The sequence below is a fragment of the Sceloporus occidentalis genome, unplaced genomic scaffold (assembly GCF_023333645.1).
Source record: "Sceloporus occidentalis isolate IW3139 unplaced genomic scaffold, rSceOcc1.0.p SCAF_16, whole genome shotgun sequence".
NCBI lineage: Eukaryota > Metazoa > Chordata > Lepidosauria > Squamata > Phrynosomatidae > Sceloporus > Sceloporus occidentalis.
Window position 1 is genome coordinate 7,627,448 of NW_028316996.1, and position 17,405 is coordinate 7,644,852.

General features: G+C 36.9%; 1 protein-coding gene across 1 annotated transcript in view; it reads left to right on the forward strand.

Moving 5' to 3' along the window:
• LOC149302986 (transmembrane protein 232-like) overlaps window positions 1-17,405 on the forward strand; it is a 68,227-nt gene that overhangs the window by 36,847 nt on the left and 13,975 nt on the right. The window contains exon 10 of the mRNA XM_089481732.1: window positions 5,661-5,902. Coding sequence (XP_089337858.1) covers window positions 5,661-5,902 — 242 coding nt within the window. The remainder of the gene's footprint in view (window positions 1-5,660; window positions 5,903-17,405) is intronic.

Here is a 17,405-nt window from a genome sequence, read left to right on the forward strand (position 1 = left end):
ACACTCTGGCGTTTTTTGCAAGGAAATCTTGGCGTTTTTCTCCAATAGAAGTCTATGGGAGAGAAAAAACGCCATTAAAAAGACATGTGGGTTTTTTGCCTTGGCGTTTTTTTATGGCTTTTTTCCCACAGTTACAATGCAGAGGATGGACCCAGTATCTGTGTGTCCTACGAGAAATAGGCTGGAAACAAACAGTTTCACACAAAACAAAGTTCATATTGAATTTTACACCATTTGGAACAAACATGCCATTACAAACAAACATACCCGATGCATCAACTGGATCCTGCGTGCCAAAAGCAACAGCAAACAATTTGCACCATCATTTGGGGCCAATCTTCCTAGAGGAGCAGACATTCAGAATAAAGCATGCCTTACAAACCACAGAAAAGAGACAAAAGGGTCCGCCGGGGCGTTTAAGTAGAACTCTACCAAGGAAATGACATCAGGAGAGGGCAGATACTTGCCATTTATCCTAATCCCTTTTAGCTGGGTGAAACTTCTAACTTGTAAAGGCTGGAAAAACTGCCTAAGGTCAAAAAAAGCAATTTCCACAGGAAGGCTAAACGCCAGAAAAAACTCCAGAAAAAACACAGGAAAATGCAGTGGCAGTTTTCTTGGCGTTTTTCCTGGCGTTTTTCATCAAGAAAATAACGCAGGACAAAAACCCAAGTGGAAACCTAGCCTAAAAGGGATTAGCTGGAAGATATTCTGACATATTATTCACATATTCATTTCATTTCTATAACCAGTAGCAAAGTCAAAAGTCAGAGAGCAAAGGCAATTGATCGATAGGGCAGAGAGCCAGTTCTCACAGAATGCGCTTGGTATACATTTTTGAAAGCTTAGCAGATGCTGAAGCAATATTAGGCGGCTTACTTTTCCAACATTCATCATTAGAATCTTAGATAGTCTATCACAAGTTATGTTGATTTTTTTGTTTTTATGGCATTGAAAGAGTTCATAGGTATGTGTGTTCTTTTGTGTTAGTTACTGCACTTTACTACTGTGCAAATATTATTAAAAAATCACTTTGAGAGAGCAGTGCTGCATTGACCCAGGAAACTTCAGTTGCACTGGCAATGTCCTGTGTTCATCAAATGTAATCTAGGGATGCACTGTAGGGTCTAGTAATGGTGGGTGATAAGGCTCTAATCTTTGATATTAGTGAGCAAAATCAGATTTTTTCCTGCTGTTTACCACTGAAAGGTGTAAGCGAATGCTGAATGTGGATATGAGATCAAGGTAAGGTTCAGTGATAAGTGGTTACATCGAGTGTATAAAATTACAGTATATGGAGTCTTTATATATACACTATATAATGGAGGAAAAGTGAAAATTCCTTTAATTGCTATAGTGAAGGTTCCAGTTTTAACACCAGAAATAGCACCAACAGTACGTGCGAATAAAAACAAATGTAAAAAGAACATGTCACTATGCATACCTGATTTTCCATTAAATACAAATAATTATCGTATTTATGTGATAATGAAAATGTTAGACACTCATATAGGCATCTTTGTTGAACTAGCACATCAGCATATGTTTGAAAAACCTCTGCCATCTGGTGTCATATCAACATTGTAGAAACATTATAGAAACGTACTTGTGTAATCACAACAAACTATTTTAAATTATCTTTTTTTACCATATACAGCTTTTCTCATTTTAATGAGTAAAAATTTGATTTGGTTATATGAACAAATTTGCAACGCTTGCATCTTTTGGAACCACATGGATACATTCCAGTCGTGGTACCTAACCAGTCACACACTCTTCTGAGAGGTAGCTGGAAGATAACATGTTTTGTAAATTACAGGCTTTATATAAACAGTTTTTTATCCACTTTAAGAATAGGTAAATTCCTTTGAAATATATTTTTAATTTTGTAAAACTCCATGCTATAGTCAGTAATAGGTAAGACACCCATTATCATCTTTTTTGTTATCACTCAATATTTGGTTTTGAAGATAATGTGCCCTTATTTTTTATTATTGATATTTGATGCAGATCCAAACAGCATAGACCTATCCCTATACTTTGCTTTATTGAAGGCTCTATTAAATGTCACATGACTTTTTCAGGTCACATGACTAGGATGACAGCTGGAATTACACAAAAGTTTGTTGCTAGCTGTGGGCTTCCTATACCTCACAGTAATTATACATCCCTCACAGTTATGAGAAAGTGTAAGATCTAAAAATAAATATTATCTCTGGACACATTTAAAGTAAATTACAAATTTAAATAATGTGCATTCAAAAAATTTATATATGATCTGAAAGGGTTTTCATCTCCAGACAAGGAAGGGGCAAAACAAGTGCCCATTGGAGTCCCAATTCTTAAAGAAAAAAATGCAGGTCAACAAAAGACAGGTAGCAGAAAGTCTATCAAATCTTGGCAGTAGCCAGCGTAATGATGAACAAAAAATTCTGGAGCCTTATCTCCACGAGTGTGAGGGATAGACGAATACAATGATGTTACATTTAGTGTATAGGTATGCAACCAACTTAAACCAGTTGACTCAATAAATGCTTAGTATCCCACACATATCCCTTAAGAGATTTGACAAGATTTGACATGGCAAATCCACAAATTTAGACAGTCTTTCAGAGTCAGAAAAAGTTACTGCGGCTTTAATTTACCCAGTGTCCCGTATATTATTTGTACCAAAAGAATTGGATGAAACTGATGCAAAGTGGGACTGTCAGTAGATGGTATAATGCTGATGTTTTTTTCTTCAAAATAGATCTTTTGGGATAACAGGCTTGTTTCTTTTTATATTCATTTATATTTGTATTTATTTATATTTTTATAAATACAGGCATCTAAGCAGCATGCCCCCATACCTCTTTAACTGACAATTAAAGAGTCATTGCGCGAGACGTCACCGGGCAGATCGGGTGGCCCCGGTGATGCCCTTCAGTGTGAGGGGCAGATCGCCGGGGTAGGTGGTGATGGAGGTCCACAGACCTCCATCAAGGTAAGATAGTGCTAGTGACGGCATGGTGCCGTCGTTAGCACCTGACTGGGACTGCTAGCGACGACACCATGCCGTCGTTAGCAGTCAAGGGGTTAAAGTCCCATTGTGGGACTGTCCTGGGTGGTTACAAATTCGGCGGGGGGGCAACAGGGGGGGCAAGGAATAACCTGGGGGGGGCAATTGCCCCCCTGTAGCGACGCCACTGATGTCAGTACATTTACAATCCAGTAGGACATTTATTTATTTTTTTGCGTGAAGAGGAAAATGCTACTTTCTGCCCAATTTTTGTGGTCTGTAAGTAAAATTGACCATACAGTGATTTGAAAAATTATTTGCCCCTTTCCGGATTAAATTTTTGCTTAGTTTTCACATTTTATTGTTTCAGCTCGTCCAACTAATTTTAATATGATACAAATTTAGTCCCACTCTTCTTGGAAGAAATGTTTTAATTCATCCATATCAGAGGGTTTTCAAGAACTGACTTTTTAAGGTCATGCCACAGCATCTGAATCGGATTCCAGTCAGGACTGATTGGGCCACTCCAAAACCTTAATTTTGTTTCTTGCTTGTGTCCTTCGGATCGTTTAATATTAAAGTATTATATATGAAACATTTAAGTGTGACAAATATGCAAAAATTCATTTTTAAACAAAAAAATCTTAAACAATTCCCTTGATTGACAATTAAGTCAATCAGTTAATTATTTTGCTTTTTCTGTAATATATTATAGTGACAGTTCCCCTTTAACAGCCATTTATGATTTGCAATTACATTGTAAAGGTGAGTTGCTCCATCCAGCCTTTCTCATGTGGCACACCATTCCACTACATATCATATGCATGCATAGAGCATTGTTTGGTTAAGCTTCTAGCCCTTCCTTTTTCTTGTAAGTTAGCAGGCTTTGGGGATTTAATACATAAAATAGTTAAATTTGACTGAGTAAGGCTAGGTTTCCACTTGGTTTTTTTTTAGCTAAAAACGCCCATAAAAACGCCAATAGCGCCACCTGGCGTTTTTTTAGTGAAAAAACGCAGCAGCCAGATGTTAGCTGTTCTTCAATAGGAAATCGCAGAATGCCATATCCACTTGGCGTTTTTTTGTTTGGCGTTTTTTCAGTCCTCTTTGGCGTTTTTCTGCTTTTTTGGGCTCTGTGGCAGTTTTTCAAAATCGCAGCATGTTGACACTCTGGCGTTTTTTGCAAGGAAATCTTGGCGTTTTTCTCCAATAGAAGTCTATGGGAGAGAAAAAACGCCATGAAAAAGCCATGTGGGTTTATTGCCTTGGCGTTTTTTATGGCGTTTTTTCCACAGTTACAATGCAGAGGATGGACCCAGTATCTGTGTGTCCTACGAGAAATAGGCTGGAAACAAACAGTTTCACACAAAACAAAGTTCATATTGAATTCTACACCATTTGGAACAAACATGCCATTACAAACAAACATACGCGACACATCAACTGGATCCTGCGTGCCAAAAGCAACAGCAAACAATTTGCACCATCATTTGGGGCCAATCTTCCTAGAGGAGCAGACATTCGGAATAAAGCATGCCTTACAAACCACAGAAAAGAGACAAAAGGGTCCGCCGGGGCGTGTTTAAGTAGAACTCTACCAAGTAAATGACATCAGGAGAGGGCAGATACTTGCCATTTATCCTAATCCCTTTTAGCTGGGTGAAACTTCTAACTTGTAAAGGCTGGAAAAACTGCCTAAGGTAAAAAAAAGCAATTTCCACAGAAAGGCTAAAATGCCAGAAAAAACTCCAGAAAAAACGCCAAAACGCAGGTAAATGCAGTGGCGTTTTTCCTGGCGTTTTTCATCAAGAAAAAAAACGCAGGACAAAAACCCAAGTGGAAACCTAGCCTAAGGGTTCCATCTTGTGCACTAATTTAGGTGCTATATATATATAAAAAAAGAACCCCATGCTTAGCAAATTTATAAATGTATGAACAACAGCAGCAAAAGTAAATATGTGTATATGTGTGTGTATGTATATATATATATATATATATATATATATATATATATATATTCATTTTGGTGGATGTTTCCCTTTAAACTTTACTCCAGACTAGTCTATTATTTATTTAAACTGTATAATTCAAGGAAAGATCATTTTATTATTATTACATTCACAACTGGTGTTAACCTGTAAAGGTTATTATTTTATATAGCACTCATACAACAATCATATTTTGCAGCGCTCTACAACGGGTTATTATAAATTCGTTACCTACAAAGGAAAACTTTAATTATCAGATAACAACTTTCTCCGGGTCCTCCTGAATCCATGTGTATATATCCACACATATATCTATGTCTCCCATCAACATTCATGGTATGCTTTTTTGGTCTGAGCCCTGCATCCTTTGCATTCCTTAATGGAGTACCCTACTAAACAATGAGACCAGTACACTTCTACATAAATGCTTGTGTTCAGTAAACCAGTGGCAAATGTTGTTAAAACTGGAGCTATTATAACAAACCATTTTTTGGTATATAGTGGTGGAGTAGAATATTGCAGTGTTATGTTTAGTTAGCAGATCACATAACATCATAATCAGTAAATGAGTACATGTGCCCCTTCCATTATTATCTTTTACTTCACCTTGTGCGATTATGTTGTGTTATTCACATTAATGTGGTATATTTATTTTTCTCCCTGTTTATTAACAGTCTGAAGTAAATGGTCCAACAAATCCCTTTGTTAATACAAGTGCTAAGACTTCATCATCTCCCAGCCCGGCCTTTTCACGGAATGTGGGAAACAGAATAGCACGTGCGTTGTCACAGAGGTTCTTACCTCCTGCAGTACCCAATATCCCTGTTCCAAAGAAAAGTGTTCAAAAGCATCATCCTGTAAAGCTCTCCGAACGGAAAACCCTCAGCATTGAGAAGAAAGCACGTCTTTCTTTAAGGTATGAAACACAATAAAACCTTTATATAACAATGTTACCGGTAATACAAAGGATAACTTTGAACACAATAATCCCTGAAAAAATGCTCTGCGGGAATAATTATTTAATTCCCGCCATTGCTAAACTGATTTATACTCAATAAGCACAATATCTGTTTATCTGTGTAGATGGAAATAACACAATTTTAAATACATTTTTTAAAGATATTTTTAACATACTATGTACCTATGCTTACTGTGAGTTAAGCCCTTTCATTACTGATCTGCCCAAAATACATTAAACAAAAAGTATGTATATATCCATTACGAACACGGAACATCTACTCATTGATGAACAGTTTACAGCAATAATATTTAAGGTGTCCCGTACCAAGGGAAATGCTGGCACCTTCTGGTCTGAGGACCATGTAGTTGTGGTGGGCAACTTGGCTTTACATACCCCTCAGACCATGAACCAGAAGAATAACCCTCCCACTAAACTATTTTTTTGCTAGAGAAACTTTGACATTTGGGGGTCAGATGCAGAGTGAAGCTTCCTGAACAACATCAACCATTACTGACAATATGTACATACTTAATAAAACATATTGCCCATCGTAAGCTATAAGCTCTTGTCTGAACTTCTTATTTATAGATTCCTTGTGTTCTTCAAAAGGTGGAATCATTGTAAGTTCTACTGTTTTAAAGAAACTTTAAGTAAAAAAAAAACTCTTTTATTTCGTAACAAAATAGGGTTAGATTACAAAATACAAATTGGAAAATACAGTAAATTACAAGGCAATAGAAATTTGCAAAAACATCTAACAAAACAAATAGTTCATTGCTATGGGAAGCAGGGAGATATTCTTCAAGGACAAAAAATAAACAGATTATACAGTTGATTACATTTTCTATTGCATAGCTTCTCTGAAAGTCTTTCCCGGTAATTAATCAGATTTATTACATGCATATACTGTACATCCTTCATACCTAAAAACTCTAGTGATGCCCTTTACTAATCTATTCAGCTTTGCTGCTAACGTTTGGGACAGTTTGGATGCCCTTATTACAAACATGAGTTTGAGCTCTCTTAAATATCACTCTGCATTTTGTTAACTTCAGCCAATCCTAAAGACTAACTTATGAGAAACCTTACTTGTCGGCACGTGTCTGGACTCACTCACAAACAGTCTACAGCTTGGGAGCAAGGACGTTTCGAGCTTGTGAAGTAGACCACAGACTATAATGCCAAAATTGGAATCACGTCCCCAGGGAAGCTGTACAGTCACAAACTTTCCCTCCTGTACTAAATGCTTCTATCACATTTCCCTTCTCACTTTTTTCCTCCAAGCTCTGCATATTTAGAACCATTAGTCTTTCTTGGTAACTTTTATCCCGTAAACCATTCACCATTTTAGTAGTCCTTCTTTTGAACTCTCTGCAAAATGTCATTAGCCTTCTGAAGATGGGGTCTCCAGATTTGTATAAAGTACTCTAGGTGAGGTCTGACAAGAGATCTGTAAAGTGTCAGAGCAATCTCACTCTTTCTGCTACTAATGCCTCCTTCTGATGCTTTTCTGATGCTTTATAACATTGCTTTATTGCATGATGCTAATCTGAAAATTATGTACAAAATACAGGTGTATTGAAGATAGTCCAAAATCAGGAGCATGTAAGCAAACCACACAGTCAATAATCCCGAGAGAAACCAGATGGTGTCAGGAACGGCCAGTAGTCCTAACAGTGTAGCAGAAGAACTGAGCACCGACTAGCAGGGCTCGGGTATATTATATAAGCCTCCTAAGGCGAGTGGCCACACCTAGGAGGTGTGGCTACATGTATTTGGGATTTTCCATGTGATTGGAGGAACCTGGTGCGTGTGGCTACAGGTTCAAATTAGCTGGGTAATGTTGATCCTGTTCTAGATGTCATTGCCTGGTTGAATTCAGGCCTCCCATCCAACCATTGAAAGCAGACAGAATTAGAATCTATAATAGATTACTTTGTGTCTATAAAGAGTCAGCTCTTTAATGCTTGAACAGGAAAAGTCAAAACTAAGCTTGTGTTAATTTAACTTATGTTATTTAATTCACCACTGTATTTCTAGTTAAAAAATATATTTCAATGGGACTTCCCCTTTAAGCTGCAACTAAACAAACCAAACAACTAGCTTTTGAAGAAGTTATTTTAATTTCTACTTACTGTGTGTAGTGTGCTGACAGAATGGACGTGATGCACAATGTCTTATCTTTTTATTATATTCATTTTTCATTTTACGTTTAATTAAAAGTGATAACACACAAATCCTCATTTCCCAATCATGAATTATGTAATACATCTAATACATTTTAAATATCTCATATTTCTGGATAGACATCTTAGAAGATCTGAATACAAATTACCAAATCTTGGTTTTGTTTTGTATGATGTGAGGGAGAGGATTGGGCCTAGTAATATGTGGAATTAGTAGATGAAAAAAATTGAATCTAAACATTTTAAACAGTTTAATCTTTCATAGACTGTCATAAACATTTAGCTGCAGTAAAGTTATCTTAAAAATTACCATAATGATGTTTATTATCTTATCTAAACAGTTTATTGTTTAAATTAATTAAAATATGAAGTAATAAAAGGTGCATTTTGCTAATTCATAATCTTCACCAGTTATTAAAATGATATATAAGATATGACTTTGGTTTATTCTTGAAAAAAAAGTTTAGTTGATATGTTTCAGTTTTCCACACGGTCTGAAAAAAGATATTTAAACATGATGACTTTTAGTATCTTGGTTGCTGCAGTACAGTGCTTTTTGGAAAGTTCTGCGGAAGTAGCAATATTAACATTTTCAGTGCCAACCACATACATAGTAAGCATTGTTCCCTCTAATGTTGTTGTGCAAATTTTTTTATGTTACAGAAGTATGTGTGTACTGGCCACCATCCAGATTGCACACAAAGGGCTTGCCCTGCACCCAGATTGCACACATAGTACTTGCCCCAGCACACATATAGCACACATAAGGACTTGCCCCAGCACCCAGATTGTACCCACAGTGGTCTCCTTTTAGAGTCTCAGGTCTTATCTCAGCCTGGCTCACATGCGCCCTTTATTTTGACATTAATGGTTATTCACAATTGCCCATAAACATTCTGGCTTACACAAACACACTCTCTCCCCTTTCTGCTCATCTCTCCCCTTTCTGCTCATCTCTCCCCTTTTCTTGTTAACCCCCTTTATTTTTCCCCATTCTCATTATCTTTCCCATTTCTCTTTATCTCATCTCTCCATTTTCTATTTATCTATCATCCTCTTTCTATTTATCCCTTCCTTTCTCTCTATTTCTCTCATTTGTTTTTGTCTCCGATTTCTCATTATCTTTTCCATTCTCTTCATCTAGCTTTTATATCTCTTTTTATCCAGCTTTGAATTAGTTATTTTAATTTCTACTTACTGTATGTAGTGTGCTCCCACTGGCTCCCCACTGTAGCATGTGCTACAGGTAATATTTCCCAAAGTTTGTCACCTAGCGCCCTAAAATATTTTTTAAGAATGTGGACTGTGACCAATAGATCATCACCAGCCCCTCAAAACAATCTGTCCATCTGTTCACAACATGCTGAAGACGTGCACCTGGGAGACAGCAAACTGTTCGGCATTTCCTAATCTTTTCATCCCCTCTGTACTAGAGAGGCTACTCACCTGGCTGCTAGGCAAATCAGCCTGCCATAGTAATGTCAGATCTGAACTGTTCTCCCCAGCATCCTCACTGCAGTTAGCAAAAATGTTGAGTAGTACAAGTCCTGAGCTAGCCCCCTAAACATATTCCCCTACTTCCCTCTTGGAGCTTAACTAGCCCTATGCTCTAGATACCCCCTCCACCCTCACCAGCACTGACCCCGATAAGTGCTTGCCCAGTAAGGAGTACACTTCTCTGAATATTATAAGTGTCCCTAATTGATGCCCCCTTTGATATAGAATCTTGGATTTTAAGTAGGCTTTTGCTCACACTTCTCACAAAAATACAGCCCCTGGGACACCTGCTCCAGGAGTGCATGCATGTGTACAATATATATTTTCCCCTCCTTCCTGGCAATTAACTTTGCACTTACCAGTTTTATACTTGCAAGATTCACCAGGGGTCATGTTTCACCTTACAGCTATGTCAGAGTAGTTTGAGTAAATTAATTTAGTTATGGTAAGAACCAACAGTTGTCTTTTAATGGAACACTCCAAAACTCCATGTACAATAGACATTAGAGTCCATTTTGAATGAAACTAGTTAAAAAAATAATAATTTATAAGAGATGGTATTGCAGTATTTAAGTTTTTTTTAAACTCATTTTATGAAAACAAGGCACCTTTAATAAACCAATCTGATACTAAACATACTACTTTAACTTAGAATTAAAAAAATATTATTTTTATGTCTGTGTGAAAGAAGGTTTTTGGAAATAATTAAAATGTTCCAAAGCATTGCAGATTATTTATAATGTTCAGTTCAGGTACATTCTGAAAAATGTGAGTGATTTATTTTAGAAAACAAACACCAATAAACTAATGGAGGTAAAGAGAAGTTGGTAAATATAAAAAATAGCACTGACTTTTAATGTGTTTTTGTCCTTGAACCTGGATATTGCTCAGCACTGCTTGTGACACCTCTGCAACATTTTTCATAATGTTCAGTTCTTTCAAAAGGTTTATTGGTTCTAGGCTTCCTGCTGTTAATGTTATATTCATGTGGCATTGTTTTGGTTATACTGGCTCTCTGTTTTTCTTTTATTAAGGTTCTTCTCGACTGTTGTGTCAAAATGATAGATGTTATAAACTGGAGCTCATATTAGGTGGGTCTCCACAGGAAAAAAAGACATCTATTAACAAAATTTAACTGAGTGCGATCCGTGGAACTCTGACAGAGACAATCAAAAATGTGGTGATCTATGTAAAAGGCCAATATGACTATAAAACACAATATGTATACATTTACTGTTTATCGTTTACTGCATGTACACAGGGGGGTTTCTAGTTAGACCCCCACAACGTTCAGCAAACCAGGACAGGAGGACAGGACTGGCAGTAAGTATATTATGTGCCAGGACATGTGTTTAGCCAGACAGAGAAAGCTAGAAGGACGGTGACGGGCAAACTGTAAATAATTCACCCTTTTCAAAGGGGACACCATGTAAATGTTAAAGGGACCTCTCAGCCAGGAGCGTAACTAGAAACCTCAGGGCCCCGGTGCGAGAATCTGTTAAGGGCACCGGCCCACCCCCAACCCATCTATCCCTTTCTCACTATCTACCCTCTGCCTCCCTACCCCCCTTCTCACGATCTACCCTCTCCCTCCCTACCCCCCCTTTCTCACGATCTACCCTCTCCCTCCCTACCCCCCTTCTCACGATCTACCCTCTCCGTGTATCATATGCTCTTCCATGCTTATATTAGCTGAGTATCATCCTTTCATTAACATTTCTTTTCTTGAATGCACATTTAAGGATCCATGAGAATGTTTCCTACCCCCCACCTATTTTCATTGAAGTAGATGTGTATGTGCAAATACTAAGCACCAGCCAGTTCTATCATTGGCTATTTTATTAGTAGTATTTTTTGGCAATGATTGATACTTAAAGCAGAAAAAATAATGCAGAGAGCAGAGGGGGCACTCTGCTTTGAAACTGCAGTATTTCCATTAAGTAAATTCTCTTGGGGGTGAGGGGAGCAGGCAGAGCCGGCCTTAGGAGTTGTGGCGCCCTGTGCGGACTACTCCTCTGGCGCCCCCTCTCACTACCCCCCCCTCTCTTCCCTTTCAAACTACCCCCCTGCCCCTTCAAACTACACCCCCCTCTGCCCCTTCAAACTTCACCCCCCCTCTGCCCCTTCAAACTATACCCCCCTCTGCCCCTTCAAACTACACCCCCCCTCTGCCCCTTCAAACTACACCCCCCCTCTGCCCCTTCAAACTACACCCCCCCTCTGCCCCTTCAAACTATACCCCCCTCTGCCCCTTCAAACTACACCCCCCCTCTGCCCCTTCAAACTACACCCCCCCTCTGCCCCTTCCCTTGTTGCCGGAGTCCTGCGCTGAGAGCGGGAGGCATCCATCTTAAGTCCCAGGCAGGCGCCCCTGCTACCATGGCGCCCTGTGCGGTCGCACAGGTCGCACACCCCTAGGGCCGGCCCTGGGAGCAGGAACAGAATGCAAAGTATTCTACAAAGTAATTTAATATGTGCTCTTTCTTGGTGGGTTTGTATGGGACTTTAGGCTTTCCATTGGATGGGCTAATATTAGTGCCAGGCAAAATACTGTAACTCACAGGTTAATTTAGTGGCCCATGTATAACTTTAAGAAGACCAGTGTACATTGTGTTACATCCGATACCTCTGTATTATGTGTACCCTCCATGTGTAGATCATTGCACAATCAATCAGTGGAAAATACGGTAAAAGAAGGAAATGCATGGTAAAAGAAGGAACTGACATTTAAACCCTTACAGCACTGCTATTAGTTTATAAATCTATACCATACCATTTACTAATTTGTTAAAACATACCCACTTTCCACCATAATTATTTTATTCAGTATATTGGAGAAAAATAAGACCCCCATTGTATACAAAGATGATTTATTCAATCTTCATACAATTAGTGGTGGGAGAGCCTGACTGGGGTGGGACCAGGGACCCAAACTTGCTCTATGTGAGTACCCAGTGACAGGGAACGCCTTTAGGCACTTCTGGCTAGGCTTTAGTTCACATTTTTTCTCCTGACTTAATAAATAACAATTTGACACTTATGAATTAAACAACCAACATAAAGTAAATGCAGTTTATAACCATAGCACATGTTTTTAGAATCTTTTTGTTTTTTCTTAGTTTTTTTTTTTAGAATAATGTACACACCAAAACCATAATTAGGTAAAACAATTAGATTAATAACTCATTTTTTAATATCATTTTAATGAAAAATTCCAGAAATACCTCCATTTTATATTTAATCTCCTAAATCTAAAATAATCTAGCATGTGCAGGTTTTATTAAAAGTAATATATCACATTAGTGGTATGTACTGGCATACATGCTGTTTTCCATTTTTCTTTTACAGTAAAAGAGGATCAAGCCCTTTAATAGATGTAATATCTGTTGCCATTTTTGTACTTTTATTATTAAGTCATCTTTCTTTATGAATGGTAATTATCTCTTGCTAATAACAACTTTAATTACATTACCTCTTTTAAGAAGCTATTTTAGCTCTTGGGGGAAATTTCACCATGGGCATTTTAGGTCAAGAAGTCAATATCCAGGGTCCCTGGTACATCATCTTATTACAGTACTAGATACGATCAAAAGTCACTTTGCTTCACAGTTTTAAACCTTTGCTTCCTCTCTATTTAAGACCATTTTGTAAATCACTAGTCATGGTTTTGTGAAATGCATTTTGCGTGCACTGCAGTATTGATATATTGTTGTGGGATTTATATCAGGTCCCTCTCATCGTAAAGATGAGTTCATAAATTAGAAACTCACTCTAAATTGGACACTAATAAAAATGCAAGGGCAATATAATATGAGAATACACTGTCTATCTTCCGTTTATTAATACATTTTGAGTACAGAAATGTGTGCTTTTTGTACCATATAATTTTAGTGTTGTACCTTACTATAACACCTATTTTTCCCTAGGTATGAATATGTTGTCTCATTTTACTGCAAGGAATTGTTGCACTTAAGACCGAAGGAATTGTTATGTAAAATAATCTGTTTATCAAGATAAACTCCAACCCCATAAAGCACTTTGGGAAAAATAGCAGCCATGGGACTTTGCACCACATATGATGCCCTGACTCAAATGTTTAATGGCATCAAGACAGGCCTTTAATTTAACTTTTTGGCAGCATGCTAAAATGACTTAGTCTATAGGTTGTCATCACACAGTGCTGTTGATTATACCTTACACATGTGCTTGCGGAATTCTTTTAAGAGATATTTCTTTTGTGAACAATACAAGTTAAATGTCTCCATGTGATGTACCATTTCATTTGAAACACATTTAGACACAGTGATTAATGATTAGGAGTTATAACCTATTGTGTTTTTTCCTTACCCTTTTTGACCTTTCCACATTGTTCCTTTGAATATTTATATGGCAGCTATTTGTGTGTAAATAATCACCAAAATCAGGGCTCTCCAGGCTTGATTTATTTTCCCGCAGGTTTACCTGAAATGCAAATGTACCGTGGTTGATGAAATTGTGACCTGGAGCTGCATAGTGTTCTGCTGTTGGATGTAATCTGGTGCTGAACAATGCATTTCACACATTCAAGTCATTGTGTGTGAGCCGTTCTCGAACCAGATGGTGTCACATGGGTGGAGGTCACTTTATCAAGACTGTTCCTTGAAGTTGATTCCTCCCAATGTTTAGCACATGGAAGCAGTGTAGGGGAGACTTAAGAAGGGGATGTGACAGACAGTCTCTTTATTAAGCACGTATGCCTTGCAGCAGTCTTCTGCAACTTGTTTGCATGTTCCACAAAAAAAGAGAGAAAATAAGTGCAGGATTTGTGTTCCGATTTGGGTTGCAGTTTGGACTTATTGTACCAGGCAAACTAGCTATAGTTCAGAGTTATGTTAAAAAAAAGTCAGTTGTGAGTTTACCTTGCTCCCCTGCATAAACACATTAAAAATATCTACATTAATCTAACAAATAATGAAACAAACAATAAACTTGGGTCCCTAGAGCTCTCTATTAAAGAAAATAGGTTAATGATAGCATGTAACAAGTGTCACAGTTACAGTGATACTCTTCCCCTTTGCATTTTAAGTTATAGACACCCGCCTGCCACAACTTTAGCACTTTAGTGAATCACCGAGTTGTTTTGCAAATGTTAGCATTCAGGGACACTAACTTTAACTCAACTGACCATGTGACTTCTTAATAAAAGACACCCAAATGTATTCTGGAAAAATATACAAATAAACAAGATATTAAATATATAACTTATTTTTATGTTGCAGTCTCTGAGAGAACTGGTGACATTTTTTGTGTGCAATATGGTGTTATAGGTCAAGTATTTCGTCATGGTATGCCAATTCTAGTTTTGTCATTCTCTTTGAATGTACAGATTGTAAGATGCACTACGTAAATTGTTGCTTCTATGTTAATAAAAGATAATAAATAATAGGGTGGTTTTTCCCCTTGACCTAGTAAGAATAGCTTGATGTCTATTCCATGCATGTTTAAGTTCGCTCACTGTATTAGCATCCACCACTTCTGAGACTATTGTCTCAGTAAAGTAGGACAAGTAGTATATTACATCTAAGCCTCTCACCTACTAGTTTTAGACTATGACCTCTTGTTTTAACACCTCTTCCTTTCAAGTAAGCTTGCCTCATGTACTTTGTTAAATCCCTTTACGTATTTTAAAGTTTCTAATACATGTCCCCTCTTTCATCATTGTTCCAAGCTAAACATTAAAATCCCTTATTCTTTCCTGAGAACTTTCATCCTGCAAATGTATTAATTTACATTTATCAACATAAAACTGCAGCTTCCAACTCTTGACCATTCTTAAAATTTACTGAAATCATTTCCCATTTGACTTGTTCCACCTGGAATGTCTACCCTACAAAAAAACATACCATTAACACATTCTGTAATATCACAAATAGAAATAATAAAAGCACAGGTCCCATTACTAATCCCTGAGGTACCCAACTAGTTAAAAGTCCTTCCTCTGAATGTACACCATTAATTTCAACCTTCTACCTCTAGTGACTCAACCATTGTGTTATCCATTCAACTATTTTGCAATTTAAGTTTAAGTCTTCTATGGGGTACAGTAACCAATGCCTTACTGAAATCTAGATAGGCGATGTTAACAGCTCCTCCCTGGTTTATTATTTAGTTACCCGGTCAAAATAAGAAATTAAGTTAGTTTGACAGGATCTCTCTGTAGTAAACCCGTGCTGTTTCTGATCATGGAAACCATTTCCTACCAGATATTTAACAATCCTATCCTTAAGCATAGTTTCAATAATTTGCCAACTACTGACCTAAGACGTACCGTAGTAGGCTGAGTCTTCCCTTCTACCTTTTTTTTAAGTGGTACTACAGTTGCCAACTTCTGGAACTAATCCTGACAATAGTGACTGGTTAAATAAGTCCAGCAACAGTTTTGCCAGGACACTTCAAAGCTCGTTTAATAACTTTGGTTGTATCCCATTGGGTCCCATGTTTTTCTCTGTGAAAAAATGAAACAAAACAAAAAACAAAACAATAGAAATATTTATTTAAGCAGACAGCTAGCACTTTATCCTCTTTTATACAATTTCCTTCATTTCTCGTAAATTATTCCTGGTTTATGTTTTCTTCTTTCATTTATATATCTAAAAAAGTGTGATTTATTTATAACATGGCAATTTTCTCCATTGTTTGTTTTGGCGCATCTAATAATGCCTTTTGCCTCTGCAAACAGCTTTCTATTTGCTTCCAACTTTCTCATTTAAAGTCTGGTTCCTAAAAGCTACCTTCTTCTCCTTTAAAACATTTGCCACATCTGTGGATTAATCTTTTTCTTTTAGTCTTAACACACTTAATACAATGTTCTGCTACCTTTAGTAGAATATTTCTTAAATATTTCCATTTCTCCTGCAGTAGCTGGTAGCTATACCAGTAGATGGCAACCTCAAACTATCCGTTTTCGTAAATAGCTTTCTGTTATAAAGACGTTTGGAAATAGTAAAGTGCCATAAATGTCATACTGTGATAGTGAATTAATCATGTTGTTTATGAAAGTAATTAGTTTAGTGTTGTTTGTTAATTGGGATGGATTAGCATTTACATTGCAAAGATGCTCACAAAGTTTTCATTAATGTAGCCTTTTTTTATTTTTAATTCGTAATTTTAATTAGAAAAGTAATAACAAATGTATAGGACATGATATTTTATTTTTTTGTATAATATTACTAGTAGTGACTTATATTCCAATAATAGTAACATGATGAGTTATATTGATTAATAACCTACCAACCAATTGGTCAAAAAAGGGACCTAGTAAAGTTATGATACTGGTCTGGTATTTTTAAAAAATGTAAAAAATATGTCCATATAGTAGTGGCATTAAGGCCAGTTAGTTGATGTGTTTACAGTTTTGTAAATCGTTTAAGTAAAACTAGGTTACATTCTGTATTGAGTTCAAGTAGAAACATTTTTTTAACCCCTTCGTGACAAAGGCTGATTCTATTTTTTGTACCCTTCGTGACAATGGCTGTTTTATCGTTTCTGCGGTGTTTGTGTTTAGCTGTAATTTTCTCTTAACCCATTTACTAAACCCACACAAGTTATATATTGTTTTTTTCAGGACAAGAAGGGCTTTCTTCAGACACCATAATTTTTTATATATGATGTAATTTTCTATAATAAAAATAATAAAATATGACGAAAAATTGAAAAAAAAAATAAATTTCTCACTTTTATTTGAAAAATCTTTTATTCATCATAAAAAACTACTGAAAAAACCTGCTAAATAGATT